Source organism: Canis aureus, chromosome 3, assembly GCF_053574225.1.
Source record: "Canis aureus isolate CA01 chromosome 3, VMU_Caureus_v.1.0, whole genome shotgun sequence".
Taxonomy (NCBI): domain Eukaryota; kingdom Metazoa; phylum Chordata; class Mammalia; order Carnivora; family Canidae; genus Canis; species Canis aureus.
Window position 1 is genome coordinate 54,703,387 of NC_135613.1, and position 22,806 is coordinate 54,726,192.

General features: G+C 50.2%; 1 protein-coding gene across 7 annotated transcripts in view; it reads left to right on the forward strand.

Moving 5' to 3' along the window:
• The window catches only part of GAS7 (growth arrest specific 7), a 208,833-nt gene that overhangs the window by 112,745 nt on the left and 73,282 nt on the right, over nt 1-22,806 (forward strand). For 6 of the 7 annotated variants that reach the window (XM_077892642.1, XM_077892645.1, XM_077892646.1 and 3 more), the window contains exon 2: nt 8,586-8,706. In XM_077892642.1, coding sequence (XP_077748768.1) covers nt 8,586-8,706 — 121 coding nt within the window. Of the gene's footprint in view, nt 1-2,814; nt 2,970-8,585; nt 8,707-22,806 lie in introns of those variants that run through there. The other variant, XM_077892648.1, reaches the window with a different exon arrangement.

A 22,806-nucleotide genomic window follows, 5' to 3' on the forward strand; every position in this document is an offset into this window, starting at 1 on the left:
GGATCCCTGTTGAGTTTTCCCACAGCCCGCAACGTGCTCTGGTCCCACCCCGTCCCCTTTAATGGATCCCAGAGCTCAGGACTTCCTGTGGAAGCCGGTTGCCCATGGGGCCACCAAAAGGTGGCCTGAGATCAGACTCACAGCACCCAGATCCCAGAAAGATCTGTGGCCCTCAAAGTCTGTTCCCTCCTGTCACATCCCCTCTGGCTGGAAGCCTGTTGTTTCCCCCCAGGAAAGCTGTCAGAGCGGATCCTAGATGCCAGAGGATGGGGAGCTGACTGGCCAGGTATCTGTTGACCTCGCCATCAGGACCTAGAGGAGGAAGGGATGGATGTCCCCTTGTTGGTGTAGGAAGAGGGGCATTCTGATTTCATTTCTCTAGGTGCCCGCACTTGACTTTCCCCACCTCTTGGTCTTTTCTAGTATTATCTGGAATTTGTAATCCAAGCTCTTTCGTTGTTTTATACCATATATGGAGACCAGCGACACCTACACATAGTCTGTAACTTGATCGATGATGATGATGATGATGATGATGATGATCTGCAAGTTTTTAAAGCTGCTTCCAGTGCTCAGCCCTGGGCCTTTCTAAGGTAGAAAGGTCCGAAATTAAGAAAGAATTTAAGGGAATTCTTCACCTTTCTTTGTCATAATCTCTCAGGCAGCTGTGATATACCTTCTGAGGACTTTTGAGGAGGACACACAGGTCCCCGGACCACTGTCTGTGGACCAGTATTCCCTGAACCACTGTCCATAGAGGAATGAGTCTCCATGCAGGACAGCTCAGCCACCTCCTGGGAGGGTCTCAGCATTTCCCAGGTGACAATCCAGTGGTATCTTTTAAAATGCAGTCACGGAGAAGCCTGAGACCAGCTTTTTATTTATCTGTGCTCCTTTACTGGGGACACCCTTCTACCACATAAACCCTGATAGGACTTTATGCTTATCTCTGCCATGTAAAATACATGGTCCACAGCGTGCCTGCCACGGGGCTTGCATTTTGCTTGCAGCACTGTGGGACCCGCCACGCTGCACATACATATCTTCTTTTAGCTGAGCAAAGTTTTCTCTTTTCTTTTTTTTCTTCTTCCCCTCCTATCAACCATGGTTTATTGTTTCATTTTTCTTCTTCAGGAGCTCCTAGCATCTGTATCTTGGCTTGTTCTTTTGTCCCCCTGTTTTTTTCATTTTCTTTTTCTTTCCTTCCTTTTTTTTTTTTTTTTTTTTATTGTGCATTTCCTTTGCATTCCATGAAAAAATTCTTAAATTGGCTTGGTATATAAGGAATGCTTTTTCCCCCCTTTCCACAAGACTAATTCCACATTCTAGTGCATGTCGCTACCTCATAAATTTCCCTACAATTTTGTTAATTTCCTGTCCCCTTTTATAGCATTTGTTTCCTTTTTCTAGTCCACTTGCCTTGTTTTGCATTAGTTTGTCCTCTCCTGATGATTTTTTTTTTTTTTTTGCACTTGTATCAGATGCTCTATCCCCCTTCCTTCTATTGAAGTTGCTAAACACTTTTCCTGGGATTTTCCATCTGGATACCAGATGAAGTCATGATTTGAAGTTTGTGCCTCCCCGGAGGCTTCTGGATACTGTTCCTCGATTTATTTTCTGCAGTGAAAGACACTATATTATCTCGTCCTACCCCACCTCCCTGTGTTCGACGTTGAATAGTCCATTCATTCAGATCCATTAGGAGCTGGGATTTGTTACAGGTGGGGCACACACGTTGCTTGGACTACCATTCTATTTGTTTGGTGAAAGCCTCAGATCTGTTTGGAGCCAGTTCCTACTATGATTCCAAGTTTCCATTGATTCATTCATCCCTCCATCCCTGCATCCAGTGTTCTGGGCACTGTGCTGAGACTAACGCTAGGGACAGCATGGCCATGGCCATGTCTTCCTGAATCTTATAGCCTATTTCTCTGTTGTCTGGTCTCTTCTTCTCTTCCTCCCTCCAACCAGGTCTCCAGGTCCCAAATCTCTCACCCTTAGAAGAACATGAAGACATTGCCAGGGTCCATCCCCCCACCCCTACACCAGAAAACTACTCGTGAGGACTTCACTTTCCAGGGTGCACTGGGCCATCACCAGGGCACCTTGCTTCCTCCTCTCCTCTTCTCTGTGAGTCACTCCCAGACTGCACAGAAAGGCTGCCAGAGCTGGAGAGAACAGTACTTGCTCATTTAGGAGAGGAAAGGCACCCTACATTCTTATAGGTGCAGATCCTGAAGCTGGCAGCATCACTGGGATAGCTGGGGCCCTGCTCCATGCTCTATGTCTGACCCTTGGCCAGGGGGGAGATGATCTTTCCTTCGGGAGCTGTTCCCAGCTTTGTGTAGGGGTGTCTCCACCCTGAACAGGTGTCCAGCAGAAAGATTTGGCATGGATGTGACTCTCCAGTCCCTGGGCCAGCTGGAGCTTGGTCGTCTTTGGGGGCTCGCTTGCAGCCCCTATCACTGCTGCTAATTGGCCAACCCCCACTGAGTGACAGTGAGGCTTGGGTCTCGGATTGCTCAGGGTGCACCAGTACCAAAGAGGTTCCCGGCGGGGGGTGGCGATGGCTCCCAAGCATACCTGGCCCTGGCCTGGCTGCTTTAGGGGGGGTCCTGGCTGGCTGTGCCTTTCAGAAGAGAGAACTTACTGGAAGAGTTCTTTGTGGAGGAGCCTTCAAGCAGTGCCAATCACGGCACCCAGCTCATTAGCAGTCATTGCCATGGCAACGGGTCTGCCAGAAAGTGGCTCGTTAGGCTGACAACTTCAGAGATGTTATATATAGATTGGGGTGTGGGGGGAGTGGGGGTGTGGGGCCCTGTGGATATGCCTTTCTCTGGAGCTCCTATTGCTTCTGGGCTTGGGGTGTGAGAAGACATAGAATGGGGGGACCGTGAAAACTGTTCAGGCTGCTAAAGTGACGACCGCCAGGTACCATCTCAAGTAACATCTGTTCGCATCTGCAGAAGGTAAGAGTCAGGTGCTCCCAGAAGCCTCCTAAGGGGGAAGGAGTCCCAGGCTGAACTTGACGGGGGGGGGGGGGGGGGGGGCAGCGGGGTGGAGGCTGTCAGGGAGGGGGGCGCTGAAGGTGGGGGCTGGCACTGCCTGGAGGCTGCAGAGCCCAGATCCAATCTCTCTTAAAAGAAGTCTTCTCTGAAGGGTGTGGGGATAGCAGACCTTTCTTGCATAGGGACCCACGGAGCTAAGCCCTGTCTTTTTGTAAATCGTGCTTATTAAAATTTCACGCTCCCAGCGTTGCTTTCAGAAGTGGGATTTCTCTCAAGTGCTTTCTCTGAAGCTGCACACCAGCCAGTCTTCTGAGTTCAGTGGGCACGAGGCTCACCCAGAATGCATGTTGAGAGGCAGCCTCCGAGGCTCCAGGTTGACCTGGTGTTTTGATCAGGGCCCTGGAACCTGCCCTTTTAGCGCACGTCCCCAGGTGACCGACGAGGTGCTCCGGGAACCACCCTTTGAGAAACACTGCTGTAAAGGAGGGTCAGGGGGTGGGGAGTTTGTTTTCAATCTCTGGGTGACTTTCCTTTGCTTGCCTGTTGTTTTTCTTCTTCCCCGGGGAGGACCAGTAGCCCATCCTTAAGAGGAAAATTTCTTTGGCTGTGCTGTTTTAAGTCAGGAGACAAGGAAGTTAGCCTGCAGCCGGGAACGTGACTGCTCGGGTGTAGGTGGTGGTATTTCTGCTCCTCTCCGGGGAAGGCATATGCTCTTTTGGAGTCTGTGAGACAGGCAGGAGCAGGCCTGAGTTGTCAACCTCCTTGGTGGTAACTGGGATGTCAGGTGGTCCGGGGAAAGAAGTGGAGCTGCCCCTGGCTAGCCGGGCAGCAGGGAGGCCTCCCTGTAGGTAACCAGATGGAAGTCTCTAGGGCCAAGGTTTGGTTTGATCATTTGTTTAGTTGTGCGGTGTTGGTCGAGTTATTAAATTCTCTCAAGTCTCAGATTCCTTATTTCGATGTGGGAAAGTGGCAGATTTAAACTGTAAAAACTAGAGATGAGTGTGTAGAGCACCCAGCCCAGTCCTTGGAGCACTGTAAACGTTCGGTGCACAATAAAAGTCATTATCAATGGACTCAAGTGGGATCTGAGCTCGTATGTTTCTTGATTACCAGCTAGATGAGGGCTCTGAGTCATCTAGAAGCCTGCTGATATTTTATAGGAAACAGGGTGAGGGTGTATGTGCACCACGGACTCCCTTTGGGGGGGGGGGGGTCATGCAGGAGATCCACAGTTTTCTTCAGATTCTCAGAGCATGGGTCTCCGTAAACAGTTGAACAGGTTGTTGACTGAACAAGGGGACCCACGGGGAGACTGAGATCCAGCCTTGCACTCAGGGCGAGGGCCCATCTGGAGAAAGAGCGTTTTATGATTCCCACAAAGCCATGATATGCATCAGGTTGAGATTTTATGAGTTGGAGGAAATGGCCGTCAGCCTCCACACTTTCTCCCACCCCCTCCCATCTTGTTCATTGTAGTTAGGACCCCAGTCTCTGGGCCTGTGTCCCCTCAGCACCTAGTTCCCATTCCCAGGGCAAACTGCTGATGGAATGGAAGGGGAGAAGTCACAGGACTAGGGAAGGAAGGCTAGGGGCCGCTCTCCCAGGAGGCCGATCCCTCCATGGCCGTGAGCCATGAGGTCATGTGGGTGCATTGGGCCTTTCAGATGAGGGCCTGCAGGTGGGGACTCCAGCTTTGCTCCCTCCATAGCTTAAAAACTAAACTAAAAAATTTTTTTAAAAATTTTTAATTACGAGACACACCTTACATAAAATTTATCCTGAGTGGTATTTATACATCCATAGTACTCTGCAACTGTCACCACTGTCTCCTTCCAGGACATTCGAATCACCCCAAAGAGGAAACCCTGTGTCCACCCTCCCCTCCCACCCCCAGCCCCTGGCAACTACTAATCTCTTTTGTTTCCGTGGATTTCTCTATTCTGGGTGTTTCTTTCTTTCTTTTTTTTTTTTTTTCATTTAAGATTTTATTTATTTGTGAGAGACATTGAGAGATTGAGAGAGAACAAGAGAGCAAGCATGAGCAGGGGGAGTGGTAGAGCGCAGAGGGAGAAGCAGACTCCCCACTGAGCAGGGAGCCCAACGCAGGACTCGATCCCAGGACCCCGAGATCATGACCTGAGCGGAAGGCAGATGCCTAAGCCACTAAGCCCCCCAGATACCCCTATTCTGGGCATTTTATGTAAACGGAGTCATGTGGTATGTGGCCTTTTGTGTCTCTGGCTTATGGCACTAAGCATGGCTCCAGGGTTCATCCACACTGTGGCATGTAGCAGTACTTCATTCTGCTTCTTGGTCCCGATGCACCCCTTTCCATTGATGATGGACCTTGAGGTCCTGCCCGCCTTTTGGCCATCGTGGATGACACTGCTTGTGATTGTGGATTTACAGGTCTCTTGGGTGCATACCCACTTGTTTGCACGTCTTTGTAGTCCTGATGGTCCCCCCTCTGGGAGGGGGGGGTCTTCTTTCTGGGAGAGACCAAAGGCAGGGGGACTGTGGCAGCCTTGGGGGCTGGAGGGCAGAGCAGAGTCAGGAGCCGTGGTCGTGCTGGAGGGGGATGTGGGGTAGCCTTTGCTGCATTGGCCAAACTGGTAAGTAGGCCCAGCTGGCCCTGGTGCCCTCCTCCCTTCCTCTTCCAGCACCATTTGGCCTTCCCGGCTCCCGCACCGGCACCTTCCATAGGGTTTGGTCACAGAGGGTCCAGCATTTCCTGGGTGGGCAAGACCTCAGGGCGGGCAGTCATGGTACTTCCTTGGTCATCGGAGTCCACCGGTGGACGCCAGGGCTTTATCTGACCCCACAGAGTTACATGAACCCCCTAGAGTCATTCTCAAGAGAAGGGCACTGTGCAGACATGGAGACAGGACAGGTGTCATTCCTGCTGTTTCACAGGTGGGGTATGAAGGGTCCAAAATCCACTCCACTTGCTCACCCAGCCCCGCTTAGGAGCAGTCTCCTGGCCACCCACCTGGCCTTCTCAGCAGGTCACATTGGCCACCTCTTAACACATTGGTCTCCCCAGCAGGTGGGTGCTTGCTGCTGTGTGTCTAGTGTCGTCTTAGAAACAGAGGTCTGGGGAGAAGTGACTATTTCTGGTGACATTTCAGATGTTACAGGTGCCGGCTGAGGTCTGGGCCCCTGAACTTCACCTCTCAGGGGGCAGGGGCTGTGCAAAGCCTGGTCTGGCTGGGCACTTGAACACACCTCCTCCTGCTGGGACCCCCTCTGTCACAGAGCTTTCTGGGTAATGGGCGCTTTCCTGGGTGCCTTCCACAACAGGGCTCCTGTGTAGACGTGTAGAGAAACGCAGCTGGCTGAGTCATTTCCTCATCATGTGGCTGCTTGGGGGCTGAGTCAGGATTGTGGCCCAGGCCTGAGCTGCTTCCACTGTGCATCTGGGTCCCTCTCTCCTCTGTCCCCTATTTCTGGCCATGTCACCCTCTGGCCCTTGCTTTTTTTTTTTTTTTTTTTAAGATTTTATTTATTTACTCATGAGAGACACAGAGAGAGAGAAGCAGAGACACAGGCAGAGGAAGAAGCAGGCTCCCTGAAGGGAGCCCAGTGTGGGACTCAGTCCCAGGACCCCAGGATCATGACCTGAGCCGAAGGCAGATGCTCAACCACTGAGCCTCCCAGGCACCCCCCTCTGGCCCTTGCATAATATACCCTTTAACAATTTCCCGTCCCCCCCCCCCCCCCCCCCGCCCGCAGGCTGAGCAGAGAAGCACCAGCATGGTCTTCCCACCCCAGATGCTCTAAGACCCCAGACTCCAGCTGAAGCAGCCTGGCTTCATACCCTGTGGTTCTAGAATTTTTCTCTCTTAGGTTAAGCCTCCTAACCTCCCTATTTATTGCTCTGTGACCCCCAGCCCCACGCAGCCAAGGTGCATACCTCCTGCCTGTGGGGTATTTATCCACACGCACACTTCCCTCATTGTGAGACTCTTTCTGGTGTGTGTGTTTCGACCACCTTCCAATCCAGAAGAGGCCAGAGTAGGTGTCTGGAGGCCCAGGTGGACGTGCTCAGGTGTGTTTGGAGTCAGTGGACATGCTCTGTTGGTGAGAAGACCTCCTGGCTGCCGTCTGGCGCCCGGTAGTTCAAAGACGGCCTTCCATGCCGAACCAGAAAGGGTCTGTGGGTGAACAGCCGTTAACCACGGTGGCTCCAGGGAGGCTGTGGCCACTCAGGGTCCCAGGAGCATCTAGGATGGACCCGATCCCTGCTGAGGGCGTGCAGGGCGCCAAGGAGCAGAAGTTCCTGGTTTTGCAGCCTTCAGACAATACGAGAGCAGGACAGGCAGGAGCTGTGCATCTCTCCTGCTTGCTTTTAATTCCTTAGCTGGCTTTCCTAAGTAGCCACCATCAGAGACCAGAACTGCCTCGGAGGGATGCCGAGGACATTTCAGTGCTGATTAGGTTGTTTTTTTTTTTTTTTTAAGAAAAGATTTTATTTATTTATTCATGTGAGACAGAGAGAGAGAGAGAGAGGCAGAGACACAGGCAGAGGGAGAAGCAGGCTCCCTGTTGGGAGCCCGATGCAGGGCTCCGTCCCAGGGCCCTGGGATCACGTCTTAGGCCAAAGGCAGATGCTCAACCACTGAGCCCCCCGGGCATCCCAGTTGCTGATTAGTTTTAATACCTCCGCACAGAGCCCTGCTTTGCGGAGAAATTCACAGCCCCTCTCCTTGTGTGGTTAAATCCACTTGCTATCTTCGGAAGGCACAGCCACTGTGTGGGCTAATTTGGACCCTCTTTCCTTATTTTTAAATGTTCTTTAGCTCACCACTTATTTTTGTTGTTTGAGGGAAATTTAGATGCAAGGGATAACGTAATCGGGAGAGGAGAAAAGTGGCCCTTAATCCCACTGCCAGAAGTCACCTCTCTTGTAACTCTGAGGGTTACACCTGCTTCCTCCCTGTTAGAGGATCAAGCCGTTCGTGAGGGCACACGGAGGGAGCTGTGGTTTGGCCTGTGGGTCCCAGTTGTGCCCAGATCCCCCGAGGGGGCAATTTGGGCACTGGACCAGATAAGCCCAGCCTAGTTCTTGGTCCGTTCTCAGCGTTGTTATAGGACGCTTTACATCTTGCTCTGCTGAGACGTGCATTAATTCCTTCTGGTAGGTTCGCGCAGCAGGCTGTACTTGGTGGTCCTGGAGGTTCAGGCTTTGGATCCCATGGGAAGGGGGGTGCACAGCGTATCAGGGCCCTGCCGCCTGCAGAGCCGTCCGGAGAGAGCTTGTCCAGGGGACCCCTGGGAGAGAGTCCAGCTCTACTAACTGGCTGTCACCTCCCTTTGTCCTTTATGACAAGCTGTCCCTTCTGCACTGGCTCTGAAGCATCAAGAGCTCCTCTCACCTCATGCTTGGGCAAGCCCCCGGATCACACATGTGTGGCCTGTGACCGCCCTCAGGGAGGCCAGTGGGCCACCTCCCACCCCTCCCAGCATCAGCTCTTCCAGGGTGACTTCAGTCGCCTGTGACTTGGTTGGTCAAAAACTGGCTGAAAACCAGTTGTACAAATGCCCGACCTGTGTGACCTCTCTTTTCCTCTTCCACAGAAGCCTGGAATGGTTCCCCCTCCGCCGGGAGAGGAAAGCCAGATCGTCATCCTTCCACCTGGGTGGCAGAGCTACTTGTCTCCCCAGGGCCGGCGTTACTATGTCAACACGACCACCAATGGTGAGTCCTGCTCTGGGGAGCATCGTGCACCTGCTTCCCCTGGATTTCTGTCTCCCTTTTGCATCTCCCAGTGGTTAACACCATTTCTTCGGAAACCTGCCTAAAGAGGCTGCGGCAGACGATGGGTTTCTCCACGGTGCCAGGTGGTGGGGGCCTTCGCCAGATGGAGAAGGCCGCCCTTGGGGGTCGGGGGTCAACCCTGGAAACTCGGGCATCTCTGTTGAGCCCCACCTCATGCTCTGGGGATGCTTTCCAACCTGGGATCTCAGAAGGTTCTCTGGTCAACCGCTGGTTGATGTCATGTTAACCAGGTTCAGCTACTGCATGATTATTTTGAAACATGGCATGTCCTGATGAGGCGAGGGATTTCCCTGATTTCACCGCAGCATCCCGTACTCTCACCGGTTGGCATTTCCTGGAATGTTCTCTGGGAAATGCTGGGGCTAGTTATGCATTATGTATTCTAGTAGGTAACATGGGTCCCAAGTGCCTTTCTGAGTGGAGTTAAAACCACAGCTCCTTGTGCCCAGTGATTGTGGGCTTCCAGAACCTTCGCGAGTGGCTCCAGGACCTCAGCATGCGGGCTCGCTGCAGAGTGGGCTGCAAGAAGGCTGGAGAAAGTTTATAGGAGGAGGAGTGGCAGGTTCTCCAACAAGGCAGTCTTGGGCAGGACAGAGCAAATGCAGCTCAGGGCTCTCTGTCTGTTGACCTCTGGGCCTCTCTGAAGGATGGAAACACAGAAGGTTCGATTTGGGGCGGGGCGGGGGGGGGGGACGGGGAATAGCAGATGTGTGTGCCAAGGCAGGATGTGAGATATAATCCATAGCCACATGTTGGCTCAGGCTTCGCCCTTCATTTCTCTTGTGTGCACCCCACCTGCCTTAACGGTCACCTCTTCCTACCCAGTGGGGCCATTAGTATGACTGCTGGTGACAGGCCTGTGCTCAGAGGTGTCCTGGTAACCAGAAAGCCAGCTGCTCTTTAGAGGGAGTAGCAGAGAAGGCAGCTGGCACCTGCTACTCGGGGGCCGGGAACTGGGGTGGGGGGCCTGGTTTGTTCACGTCCCCTGGCAACCAGCCTTCCGTGGGTGTCAGGGGCATGTCCCAGCTGAAGATGTAGTTGGAGTTTCTAGGAAAAGGGAAGTAGAACTATTTCTGACCATTCTAATCTTAAACTTCCTCAAAACAAACACGAGTCGCTTTGCACTGTTACTGGACTTTGAAGTTTCAGAGAAAAGTGTGTGTGCACAGCTCCCATCTGTGAAATGCAGAAATTGGACCATATGATCCTGAGATCAGCAAGGCTCTGGGCCCATTCTCATCCTGAATTAGCCACTCTGTTGCAGAGAGGCTGCAGGTGGGTGAGTGGTGGAAGAGGCTTTCTAAAATCTGCAGTTTTGTTCATCTTTTTTTCTTTTAATTAATTTTTTTAAACATTTTATTTATTTATTCATGAGAGACACAGAGAGAGAGGCAGAGACACAGGCAGAGGGAGAAGCAGGCTCCCTGCAGGGAGCCCAGTACAGGACTCCATCCCAAGACCCTGGGATCACGACCTGAGCCGAAGGCAGACACTCAACCAGAGCCACCCAGGTGCCCCATCTTCTTCTTCTTTTTTTTTTTTTCTTTTTAATTAGAAAGTAGTATATCCTTGGTAAAAACAAACAAACAAACAAACTCAATAGTTACAAAAAGAAACACCAAGTAAAAATCCCCGCTTCCATTCCCTAAAGCTATTTATCATGCATATCCTCCCAGATATTCATAGTCTCTCGCCTTCTAGGCATATGCATGATTATTCTTTTTAATAAGTTGGAAAAACAACCCGTGTTCTAGAAATTGCTTGAACAACGTATTGTGTACCTGCTAGCCTAACTCATGTTGTGTCACGGCCATGAAATAGTCTGTTGCAAAATTCAACTCTTCCCTCTTCGTTCAGGGGATATTAAAGCCCCGTTTTATATCAACAGACATTATCTGGCAGCTGTTTTTTCTGAGGTCCAGAGTCTAGCAGGTGCCTGGGGGCAGGGTCTGGGGATATAGCGATCCCAAGAGGCTCTAGGTCACAGGCTGGCAAACTTTTTTTCTGCCAAGGGCCAGGTAGTACGCTTTTTTTGTCCTTGAAGCTCCCGTGATGTCTGTCAACTGCTTCTCAGCTGTGTCTTTGTTGTGTGAAAGCAGTCGTAGACATACGGAAACCCACGAGTACGGCTGTGTTCTAATAAAACTTTATTTGTGGACACTGGAATGTGAATTTCTTCTTAAAAAAAAATATGTGAGAAAGAGAGAGAGTACGAGCAAAAGCAAGGGGAGTGAGCAGAGGGAGAGGGAGAAGCAGACTCTCCGCTGAGCAGGGAGCCCAATACAGGGCTCAGTCCCAGGGCCCTGAGATCATGACCTGAGCCAAAGCATCATGAGATGCTTAACCGACTGAGCCCCCCAGGTGCCCCAGGAATGTGAACTTCAAATAACTTTCTTCTTCTTTCGATTATTTTTCAAGCATGTAGGAGGATCTTAGTTCAGGAGTTTACGGACTGCGTGGTAAGGCAGGTGGGCCCCCGAGCTCATGACTCCTGCCTGGACTCTCCGTTATCCCCGGTAGGACTGGCCCTCCCTACCCTTCCCCACCTTCCCGATGGGCTCGCCGTCATCCCGGCTCCTTGGTCTTGCCTGCCACTTTTATTCACTAACTGTGTGATGCATCCTCATCCTTTGGATTGATTGACTTACTCGTTCAACAAACAAACACTTACTGGGCTCACCGGAGTCCCAGGCAGATTGTTGGATGCTGGTGATAATACTAAAAAGAAGCTCTTCAAAGAGCTTATCTTCTTAACAATGGAAGCAGATTTTAAAGGAATATGTATTTGATTATTCTCGTGAACAGGGCTGTGAAGGAGAAATCCAGGGTCTTTTAAGAGTGTGTCGCAGGGATGCCTTGGGGGCTCAGTGGGTGAGCGGCTGCCTTCGGCTCAGGGCGTGACCCCCGGGGTCCTGGGATCAAGTCCCACCTCGGGCTCCCCGCAGGGAGCCTGCTTCTCCCTCTGCTTATGTCTCTGCTTCTCTGTGTTTCTCGTGAATAAATAAATAAAATCTTAAAAAAAAAAAAAAAATCTGTTCCAAGAGACCCTGAGAGATCAAGAGGAGGCTTCCTGGAGGAGGAGACGCCCTGCCCCTAAGATGGAAATGCCTTTCTGAAGGCAAAGCCATAGTCAAGCTGGGAGGGACCCTGCAGGCTCCAAACAGCATATTTAAGGACTTTATTCCTTCGCCTAAGGGAATGGGAAGCCCAGCTGTCTTTCTGACTTTCCTCTGGACGGCTTCCTTAGACCAGGTTTGTTTGGCTGCCGGGCTGCTTCTTATAGTTTTGGCTCTGACCCCCTTTCTGCAGGGAAATAACCCATCAGAGCAGCTGCTTGCTCTCCTCATCTCTGTGACCCCCCGACCTCTGGGGGCACATGAGTCTGCATCTCCTCCTGGCCAGGCCAGCCACATCCACCTTCCTGTTCCAGCCCTGGGGCCTCTTCTGCCCTGCGACTCGGGCCGAGGCCTTGCACCCTGCTCCAGCCACTGCGCACCATTCCTCCCATCATCTTGTCCCATACTCCCCTTCTTCCAGATACTTCTCGTGTCCCCAGCCCCTTTGCAGAATATGACTTGGGTACCGTGAATGTGCTGTCCCCGTGTCTACACCACCTACACATGTAATGAACTTAAAGCCCAGTTCACATCTGTAGTCCCTTGCTCTGGCTCACCTGCTTATTTTCAAATCCATTTAGGATTTTATGGACGGGGACTGTCTCGGGGGCTGGCCACCGAGCCGGGCTGTAGAGATGCAGAGTCAAACGCAGGGCGGCCTCCGCCTTGGCACACTGCAGCCCTGGTTGGAGTCAGAGGAACCCAGGGGCTAAGAAGCGTTGCAGGTGTTGGTGTGGATATCTGGAGGCCTCGACACAGGGATGCCATGCGCTGACGTGTGCAGCATGAGCAGGGAGCAAAATGGTGAGGAGGAGTGATGACCCCACGAGGTCCTTTGAGCTGAGACTGTGCCCTCTGGCAATAGGAAGAACCAGAGCAGCCGTGTGGCATGATCAGGATACTTTGGCAAGATCACTTTTGCAGCGGAGTGAAAGATTTAGGGATGGTCAGCACGGGCCGGGCAGACTAAATGAGAGGAGAAGTAATAGGGTCAGCTCTGCATCTCCTGCCGTGGCTGGGGAGGAAGACGTGGAATCCATCAGACAGGATGTGGCAGCAGAGAGATGAGTGCTCGGGTCCCTCTGACATGCACCGAGAGCCGGGGACACAAGGGAGAAAGAGTTCGGAAGAAAGAGAACGAATCCAGGTTGTACACAGGGTTCCTTGGGAGATATTTGGGGAGAGGTGGCTAGCCTGTGTTCGCGGACAAATGGGTCTGTGACTCGGGGTGGGGGGTGCAGCTGGATTGGGGACTCTGAGAATCTGGGGAGCCCTGTGGGTGCCTGGCTTGGCACACACAGAGCAGAATGGATTGCACTTGACCATTGTGCAGTGGCCAACAGGTACAATGACAGATAGCATCCCACAATTTTCATTTCATCCACAGGGACAACAAAGCCCCATGCAGGTCACCCAGGGCGAACTTGTAGGAGAGAGCCCTACAGGAAAACCCCAAAAGGAGGGGCGGAGGGACTTTGAAATAATTGTCTGAGATAAGACGAATGCAAGAGAAATAAGGCAATACCATGATAGGCAGAGGAGGAAAGATTAGGAAGGGACCTTCAGAGATAGACTGAAATACCGAGCAGATTTATTGTGGATATTTTAAATTATTGGGGGAAGCACAGATTCTTTAATGAATAGGGTTGGGCCTGATGGCTAACACGAAGTTTCAGTGAGTAAGTTCATGCAATAGGACTGTTGTTTTCAAATAAACTCAGCAAAGCCATCAAAGGAGGCTTTAAGAGACTTTGGGAAGTCCCCAGCTCCTCTTATCTCCCCATGATTATCTCTCTCTAGGGCGTCTTGTCATGCAAGGTGGGCCTGAGCTTGGGGCCGCAGGAACCCCGAGGGTTCTGGTGTCAGGACATGGCTTGTTGCTCTGCTGTCTCGAAAAGTGCTCCATTCCAAAAAAGTTGACTCTTGCCAAAAATGGGGTTGTGTTTAGTTTCTGGATCTTGAGCTATTACTAATAGCCTATCCTTTTGGGGGGGACCTTAGGTAGTGTTAAGGGGGACCTCTTAATTCTAAGGATCCCGAAATTGGGTCCTTTTTTTAAAAAAAAAAAAAAGATTTTATTTATTTGAGACAGAGAACACAAGCAGGGGGAGTGGCAGAGGAAGAGGGAGAAGCAGGCTCCCCGCTGAGCAGGGAGCCCGATGTGAGGCTCGATCCCAGGACCCCGAGATCATGACCTGAGCTGAAGGCAGATACTTAACCTACTGAGCCATCCAGACACCCCTAAGTTCGAAGGGCCTCTTATTTGCACAACAGGCCATTGTGTTTCAAGGAGCGTACTGTTTTATTCCATTAATAACTGGAAGGCCAGATACTGTGATCACTTAGCCGTGATACTGTCATAGGTGTGCAGGTCTTCTTTTTTGGAGACATGCTGACTCCTTAGATGCTGCTCAGGATGCATTTTACCGTTTGGACATTGAAGGAGTATTTCAATTAAGTAACAAAGGCCAAGATTAGTTCTGTGGAATGTATGAGTCAGTATTTTATCTCTTATGTCTTAATCTTTGCACACTTTTGATCCGATAGCCTCCTTTACTTATGCTTTTCATTTCTAAAGGGAGAAGATCACTTGAGGGGGATATCTTATGCTGTGTTTCTCTAGAAAGCAGAGCCTGAGGCAAGGATTACACATGGACACTTTATTTTAGGCTGTCTGAGCCCAGAGAAGTGAGAGAGGGAAGGTGTCATGTGATGCTGGCTAGCGTTGACAGTGAACCACAGAGGGGTCCAACAGGTCTTTTCAGGTCCCATCTAGCAGGTATGTTCACTTCTCTGGCAGGGTTGCAGAGAAGAGCCTTGCCTTTGAGTAGTCCATGGGAGAACAGAGGGGTTTGATCTACTACTTAACCTCCCTCTCATCACCTATTTCCCATTGGCCAAGCTTCTCCCCCTTGGAGAGCTACTCCCCCCACAACTTTGGGTCGTATCATCGGTCCCCCAGAAAGCCTAACTCCAGCTCCACAGAGCGATGCTTCATCCGAGCCGTAGGTGGATGGGCAATGGAGCATGATTGAGGTATCAGTCAAAATAGAAGGAGGCAGTTGACGGAAATGTGAGGAGCCCAACATCTGTGTCCCAGGGCAGAGACTCCTATAGCGCCCAGTGACTTTGACGCCACAGTCACCCTAGGGAGAACCTTCCAAGTCATCCCACGCAGGGGTTGGCAAACTAGGACCATTGGGCCAAATTCAGCTTGCAGCCTATTTTTGTAAATAAAGTTGTACTGAACACAGCCATGCTCTTCTGTTTGCCTGTTGTCTGAGGCTGCTTTTGCACGATGGTGGAGGAGTTGAGTAGAGACACAGTGTGGTCACAAAACCAGAAAGATTTACCATCTGGCCCTTGAAAGAAAAAGTTTGATGATCTCTGGCCTAACAAATTGAACCCCATTCATTTTACACACGAGCCGCTGGTGTGGGACGGGAAGTTGATCAAAGTTACATGGCCACTCATAGGCCAAGCTGTGCCTGGATCCCATCTCTCCATGCTTACTTTCCCCCCATTGCCTCTGTATTCAGAAGGATGGACGTAAAGGGTGGTGACTTAATTTGCAATAAGGATAACCGAATTCACGAATGAGCAGGACAAAACAATCTGAAATGACGTTTTTAAGAGAAAACGCCGAGAAACGCCAGTATCTTCTTGGAGCTTCAACTAAAACCCAGGGGAACTGGGAGTTGTTTCCAAGTTCTGATGACACATCCATACGTAGAAATGTTTTATCATGTTTGTGAGCGAAGCTTGGAGAAATATGCTAGGGTTTGAGCTCTTGGATTTATTTGCTGAATAGCCAGTACTTCTCTTGATTTCTTGTTTTAATTTTTCTTTAAATGAGTCTATTCCTCCTTAAACTTTATTACACCAGGAGCTAATGTGAGTTTCTGGACAAGTTTTCCAGTAGAACACTTGGAAAAACAGTCTTTTGAGTTTTTCTTTGTTGCAAATAATTGGATACTTCTCTATCTTCCCAGATAGAACAGCCCTAATAATTCCCTGTTGATAAAGGTTGCCCCGAGAAACTTTTACATTCAAAAACGTCTATCTGTTTTCTTTGGTCCATCTGTGTTAAGCAAATGGGAGACGAGAAAGTTGCTTTTGTTTGGCACAATTGGTTGATTGAGGTAGCTCTGTGTGTGTGTTTATATGTGTTTTTTATTTTGGCTTAATAATTTTTTTATTTAATGGACTCTAGTGCAAAGCTGTTAGACCCTCAAGCTTACAATTAATCTGCCTTTGTGTGGTTTTGTTGTTTCTGTTTGTTTGTTTGGTTTGTTTTGTTTTGTAATCCAGAGAATCCATTTTTAATTTGTAGCGTTAAGGTAACACGTTAAGTAACGTTAAGGTAACACGTTAAGTGCACAACACTTACCTCATATCTCAGCTGTTTTCAAGACCAGTAATCTCTTGGAATTTTGGCAAATGCCCAGTAGGTTAGAGAGTCATGCACACTGCCAGTGTGTGGAAGACTCATAAAAATGAAAAGACAAAGGAGACAAAGGATTTTATTGTTTGCTGTATTCTAGGAAGTTGAGTTACTCTGAAAAAGGCTTGCCTGTGGGTCAGCACTGTAAGAACTGTCCTTGTTGGCTGTTTGGTGGGGTCACTGGAGAGCAGCTAATTGTTCAGATGTGAAAATGAAAGAAAAAGGAACGTGTGGGGTATGGCCCAGCAAGTCCATTCCTAGATACATACCCAAGAGAATTTAAAACACGTGTGCCTATGAGAACATACACACGAATGTTCATAGTGGCCGGAAACAACCCAAATGCCCATCGCACGATGAGCAGATAAACAAAATGCGCTGTATCCCTAAAGTGGGAGATTATTCGGGCATAAATAGGAATGAAGTACAAGAGGCCACAACATGGATGAACCTTGAAAACATCATGCTGGGGATCCCTGGGTGGTGCAGCAGTTTGGCGCCTGCCTTTGGCCCAGGGCGCGATCCTGGAGACCCAGGATCAAATCCCACATCGGGCTCCTGGTGCATGGAGCCTGCTTCTCCCTCTGCCTGCGTCTCTGCCTCTCTTTCTCTCCTCTCTGTGCATTCTCATAAATAAATAAATAAAATCTTTAAAAAAAAAAAAAAAAAGAAAAAGAAAACATCATGCTGATAAGTGCAAGAAGCCAGACCCCAAAAAACCATTAACTGGATGGTTCCACTTACATGACATACCCCAAATAAGCACAACCAGAGGCACCGAAAGTAGATTCATGGTTTCCAGGAACGAGGAGAGGGGAGACTGGGAGTGACCCTTCATGGGGACAGGGTTTCATTTTGAGATGATGAAAGTGTTCTAAAATTAGGTAGTTTGTAGTATTTGCGCAATTCTGTGAATATATTAAAAACCACTTATTGTGTGCTTTTTAGAGAGAATTTTATGGTATGTAAATTACATCCCAGTAAAGACAGGCACATGATGCCTTGGTTGGGGACTCCTTTTGCCTGAATCCCAAATTTTGGTGGGCATTAGAAGCACTTAAGGAGGTTGTTAAAAATGTCACAAATGTGCTGAATCAGAATTTTTATTTAGAAAGAGTAAGAAGGTCTGCTTTATTTAAAAAAAATTTTTTTTAAAGATGTTATTTATTTGAGAGAGAGGGAGAGAGAGAAAAGAGAAAGAGAGAGACAATCTGAAGCAGACTCCTCACTTGAGCACAGAGCCCAACTTGGGGCTTGATCCCATTACTGCAAGATCATGCCTTGAGCCAAAACCAAGAGTCGTATGCTCAACCGACTGAAGCCCCCATGAGCCCCCCAGTCTGCTTTATACTTTTAAGTGTTGTCTAATAGTTATCACTATTTTTGACTTGCAAGGAGACAATAAGGTTGATGAAGGCGTGGTCAGCAGATCAAATATAATGAGGTTGAAGAGCACATTTAAATCCAGTTTCCTTTTACAGAGATACAGTGAAAAAATAGTTTTTTTTCAAGCAAGTAAACACGTATTATGGCCTCAAGGGTAAAGGTGGTATCACCGTAAAGTCTCATAGTTAAGGTTAGGAGCTCAAGGAGAAACTCTTTACAGACAAATCGGTCCATTTTACAGTGACAGGATAGAAATTGAATATAAAACTGTGGAGAAGGACCCTTCAGCCAGGCTAACATTTATATTCTTCAGTATTGTCAAGGTAACTGGTTTGTGGATATTTTCTTGTCTTTATTCTGATCCATCTAACAGGATGTAATGGCAGATCTTTTAATTTCAAAGCTTTGGAGTCAAATGCTCAATTTTTTTCTTAAAATCTCAGCATTTTTGCCTTTTTATTTTTTTAAGATTTTATTTATTTATTTGCCAGGGAGAGAGAGAGAGAAAGAGCGTGAGCACACAAACAGAGGGGAGGGGCAGCCTACCCACTGAGCAGGGAGCCCGATGTGGGGCTCGATCCTGGGACCTTGGGATCATGACCTGAGCCAAAGGCAGACGCTTAACTGACTGAGCACCCACCCCCAGGTGCCCCAGCATTTTTGCCATTTGAAAACACCTATGGGCTCTCGTTTCAACTTTGCTCCCAGGTATGGTTCAATCAGAGCATTTGGGACTTACATTTTTCATTTTTCCGTTATAGCACTTAGACGTCTAGACCGAATGAACACCACCTTTGTGTTCGGGGAACTTAGAGTCTAGTGAAACAGTTCAGGCCTTTTATGCGGCAGGAAGTCGTAAGGTTTCTACTTTCATATTGCTCTTCTCTGGAGGTTTTTAGATTGGGGATTCCAAGGTTGCCTTGGCTTTGGTTAGGAAGTGGGTGCCAGTGTAGAGTTACTGTCCTGCCCCCATGCCCTATGACCTAGCAGGCTTTGGTGGCTAATCCATCCATATCAAGTTAACCCAGGTGTACCAGGTGGTGGGACCTCAGCCAGTCAATAGCTTGACTAATATTCTTTAATTAGGGGCTGAAAAAGGTACAAGATGGCTGTGAGTTGTGTACCCATAAGGAATGATGTTTGCTTGGCTTGAACTCTTTAAAATAGAGTACTGAAGGGCACGTGGGTGGCTCAGTGGTTGAGCATCTGTCTTCAGCTCTGATCATGATTCTGGGGTCTTGGGATCAAGTCCTGCATCAGGCGCCCCATAGGGAGCCTGCTTCTCCCTCTACCTGTGTCTCTGCCTCTCTCTGTGTGTCTCTCAGAGATAAATAAAATCTTTTAAAAAAATAATAAAATAGAGTTCCGATCCACCATGACTGAATTTCTAGGGCAGCGGCATTATAGTGCTGCTGTATGTGGTGGTAAGAGACACATGGCCAGGGCAGGGTCAGGACCTCCAGAACCTGCTGGGCTGTCTTGAAGCGATGCAGGTATAGTGAAGGTCCCATGCTGGATTGTCTTGAGACCAGAGGCCTTCCAGAGAAGCACTTTATTCCACGTACACAGTGCTTTATTTAAAAAGTTCAGTGACTTGCCAACATTGAAAACTGGGAAGTTTTTTTCATGAACATCCTGTTACTTGTCTTCTCTCAAAGCATCATGAGCCATGGCCATGTTGAACCCATCTTCCTGCCTGAATAGGGTGGAGCTGAGAAGGTGGCCACCGCCCCAGGTTTTTCTTACACTCAGCTTCGTGTGCGCATCTCACGCATCCAGTTCCTGTGGGTGTTGCATTTGACCTACGTTCAGACAGAGCCTCATGGTTTTGCACCAAGTACTGGGGAAGAGAGGTGGCATGAGATACCAAGTTGGGAGGATATTTTATAAATGCTCTTGGGAATCAGAGATTAAGAAAGGGAACCAGGTATGAGAATCAAGGATCCAGGGAGGAACGCCTGGCTGGTGTACCGTCATGAAGCACCTGTTTGAGCGAGGACCTACCAGCTCATCTCATGCTCTGCCTTGTTCCTGGAGGTTTTCTGTGTACCTGACTATCAGCACAGGAAGCATGGCCTTTCTGTGGGTTGCTGTGAGGCCTGTGTGGGTGTCAAGGGGCCGTGGGAGCCTGCGGCTTCAAACAGGAAGTTGGGTCCACCAGGATGGGCAGTGGCAACCGGGTGGCTTTTGAAAGGGTTGGGGCTCATGGAGTCCACCCATAGGACCCCTAGCAAAGATCAGTATCTGCAGGACGCATCGTGATCAGCAAGGGGGCAGTGCTGGCATGAATTGATTATCAAGCAACAAGTGTTTGTTAAATGCCTTGTCTCTGCTCAGCTCTTATTATCCACTTGGATGGCTTCTCGCAGGGGTGGTGTGGGCGATCACAATGCAATGGTTGCCTTTGCAAAGGCGAGATGCTCCCTGAAGTGGGGAGGAGCCTGTTCAAGGGGACTGTCCTTGTGAGTTGGAGTCACTTTCCTTTCCTGCTGGCATAGACCTCTAAGAGTCTGCGAAACCCAGAGTCGCAACGCCAAATGCCCATTACCCACCAGTGTTGGGGAACACGCCTCCGGATGGGAAGCTGGCGTGGTTTCCTGATGATCAGATCTTTATTATCGGAGGAAGATCTTGGGAGTGGGGTAACAGCTTTTCTTGTTATTTCAGTCCCAGTCGGATTCCAGAGTAGGCCGTGCTCATCCAAGAGGCGTGGGAGAACAGGGGGAGAAGTTAGTCATGCAAGACGCATGTGTTTACTGCACGCCGCTCCCTGGGAGCAGCGTGCTGGGCTGTGCACAGGGCACCGCGACCCCACGCTGGAAGCATCTCGGCCTCGGACAGACCATCCGCTGGGCTTCTCACCAGGCAGCCCCTGCTGGAGAATGAATCTCCTGCCGTCTTGACAGCTGTAGTTAATGCCTGTCTGCACCTCCAAAGAGGCCATCAGCCCCAGAAGAACTCGCTCCTACAGTGGGCGAGCGTGGAAACATCTTGTGGTCTGGAACCAGGATGCGCTCTGGGAACAACGAGCTGGAGGAGGTCCTGCCCCTCATCCCCACCCCGCACCCAGGCGGTAACCCTTAAGTGGCCATCTTGGGGACCTAGTGTAGGGGTTTCCAGGGACTGGGGGCAGTTGGCTTTGAGGAGGTCAGAGCAAAAGCAGGTTTTTTTGGACCTAGAGACACGCACACAAGGGAAGATGATGTGAAGATCCAAGGAGGATACCCAGCTCTGAGCCAAGGAAGGGCCGAGGTGACAGTCTGTACGACAGACTCTCTGTCGCGACCCTCAGAAGGCCCCCACCCCCGCCAACACCTGGATCTCACACTTCTGGCCACCAGAACTGGGACACAACACAATTCTGTTGTGTAAGTGGCCTTGGTGGTGGTGGTGTTTTGTAGGGGCAGCCCCAGAACACCAGCATGCTTCCCAGGCCCCCGCATAAAGGGCCACCAGGGGTCTCTTTGGGCGCTGTCAAGTCGCACGAGAGGTGTCGTGTCCTCCCCTGGGGGCTGTGGAGAGGATGCAGCCTGTCACCTCCTTTGTCCACACCTGGCCTGAGGGTACAGTAGCACCAGCACCAGAAAGGTGGCCTGCTTTCCTGTTGCACTGCCAGCCTGTTGGTGAATGCAGGGCGTGGGCCCAGGCTTAAAATAGCTGCCTGGGCCCCAGACTTCTGGTAGTTCCAAGAGAAGGAAGTGCAGAAAAGCCTTTTATGTAAGCTGTAGGAGAGAGACCCAGAAAGCGATTGATTCCCAGATGCTTTAGATTCTTCTCGTACATGTCCTTGTGTGTGGACACGAGAAGACTGGGCTGGCAGGCACGTCCACAGCTCTCTGCCCCTTCTTGGCCCGGGGGATGCCCTGTCTTGATTCCCCGTCTCTGTAAAAGCAGGGGTGAGGCTGGTGTCTTTCAAGCTCTGTATTTCCCCTGGGGGACAGACTCCAGTGGCCACGCAGGTGGCCCAGCTCCCTGCCACCACCTCCCGCGGTCGCCGATTCCTGCTGGGTGGGATGCCCTGTGGCCCCAGTGGCACAGCTTTGGCTGCAGGGGCGAGGGCACAGAGGTGTTGGTCGGTGGTGGATGTTTCCCAGTCATGGATCCGGGAGGACTTCTGTTCCCCCTTTTGACCTTTCTGCGAATTTTCCAGCACTGCACCCCCTCGCCCCCCAGGACCTGCATTACTTTTATAAGTAGGATAAAAATAATTGCTCTACTCATTTCCCAGATCCCAGCCCGCCCTCCTGGGTTCCTCTGCCTCTGCTTTCTCAGATGCCTGTCCTCCCTGGTCCTCTCCCTCTTCCTGCTGGAGTCCTCTGGGTGGGATCTTTGGGCGCTGCTAAACTTTGGGGTTGCCTCCAGAGCTGGGGTGAACAGACTGGAGCCTGAGAGCACCCTGGGCTCACTTATGTTTGGTGAGGAGCACCCGGGGTGCCCAACTATGTGCTCTCCACTGTGAAAGAAGAGGATGCCGGGCTGGGAGTCAAGGAGGGACTCCTCCCTCTTTCTCTCTCCTCCCTCCTCCCCAGCCATCATCCCTGTCCCCAGATAAAGACTTCAGTGGCTTTGTGCTGCTGTATAGAAACAGGTTACTTGTTGATGGGGGACAGAGGGCCTCTACAGGAGCAGGTGCCCAGCACACAGCAGGGATAGAGCCTTGGGAAGCAGAACAGAACGGGCCAGGGAGCACCCAGTGCTTTGGACACCAGGTCCCCACCCAGCTGGCTCAGCTCTTCCCTAGAGAGACTGCATCCCCATGAATTCCTGTGAATTCCCATGACCAGGTGTGCAAATACAAAGCCTTCTTGGCTGGTGGACTTTAGAGATGGAGAGGAGGCCTGCATGGTGGTGGTCCTGCTGGATTTCTTCTCTGCTCTCAAAGCATGGGCCCTGTGAGGGGTGCGGGGGGGCATTTTTCTTTTTCTGGATCTCTTGGGGCCACATTGACTGTTGGCTGTAGTTTTTAACAGCGCCACCTGTTTGGGAGAAGTACTTCAAATCGTGGGTGTGTTTTTAAGTCAGGAGTGATTTGTGGGTTGTTTTGATGGGTGTCCCTTTGGTAAAAAAAAATCT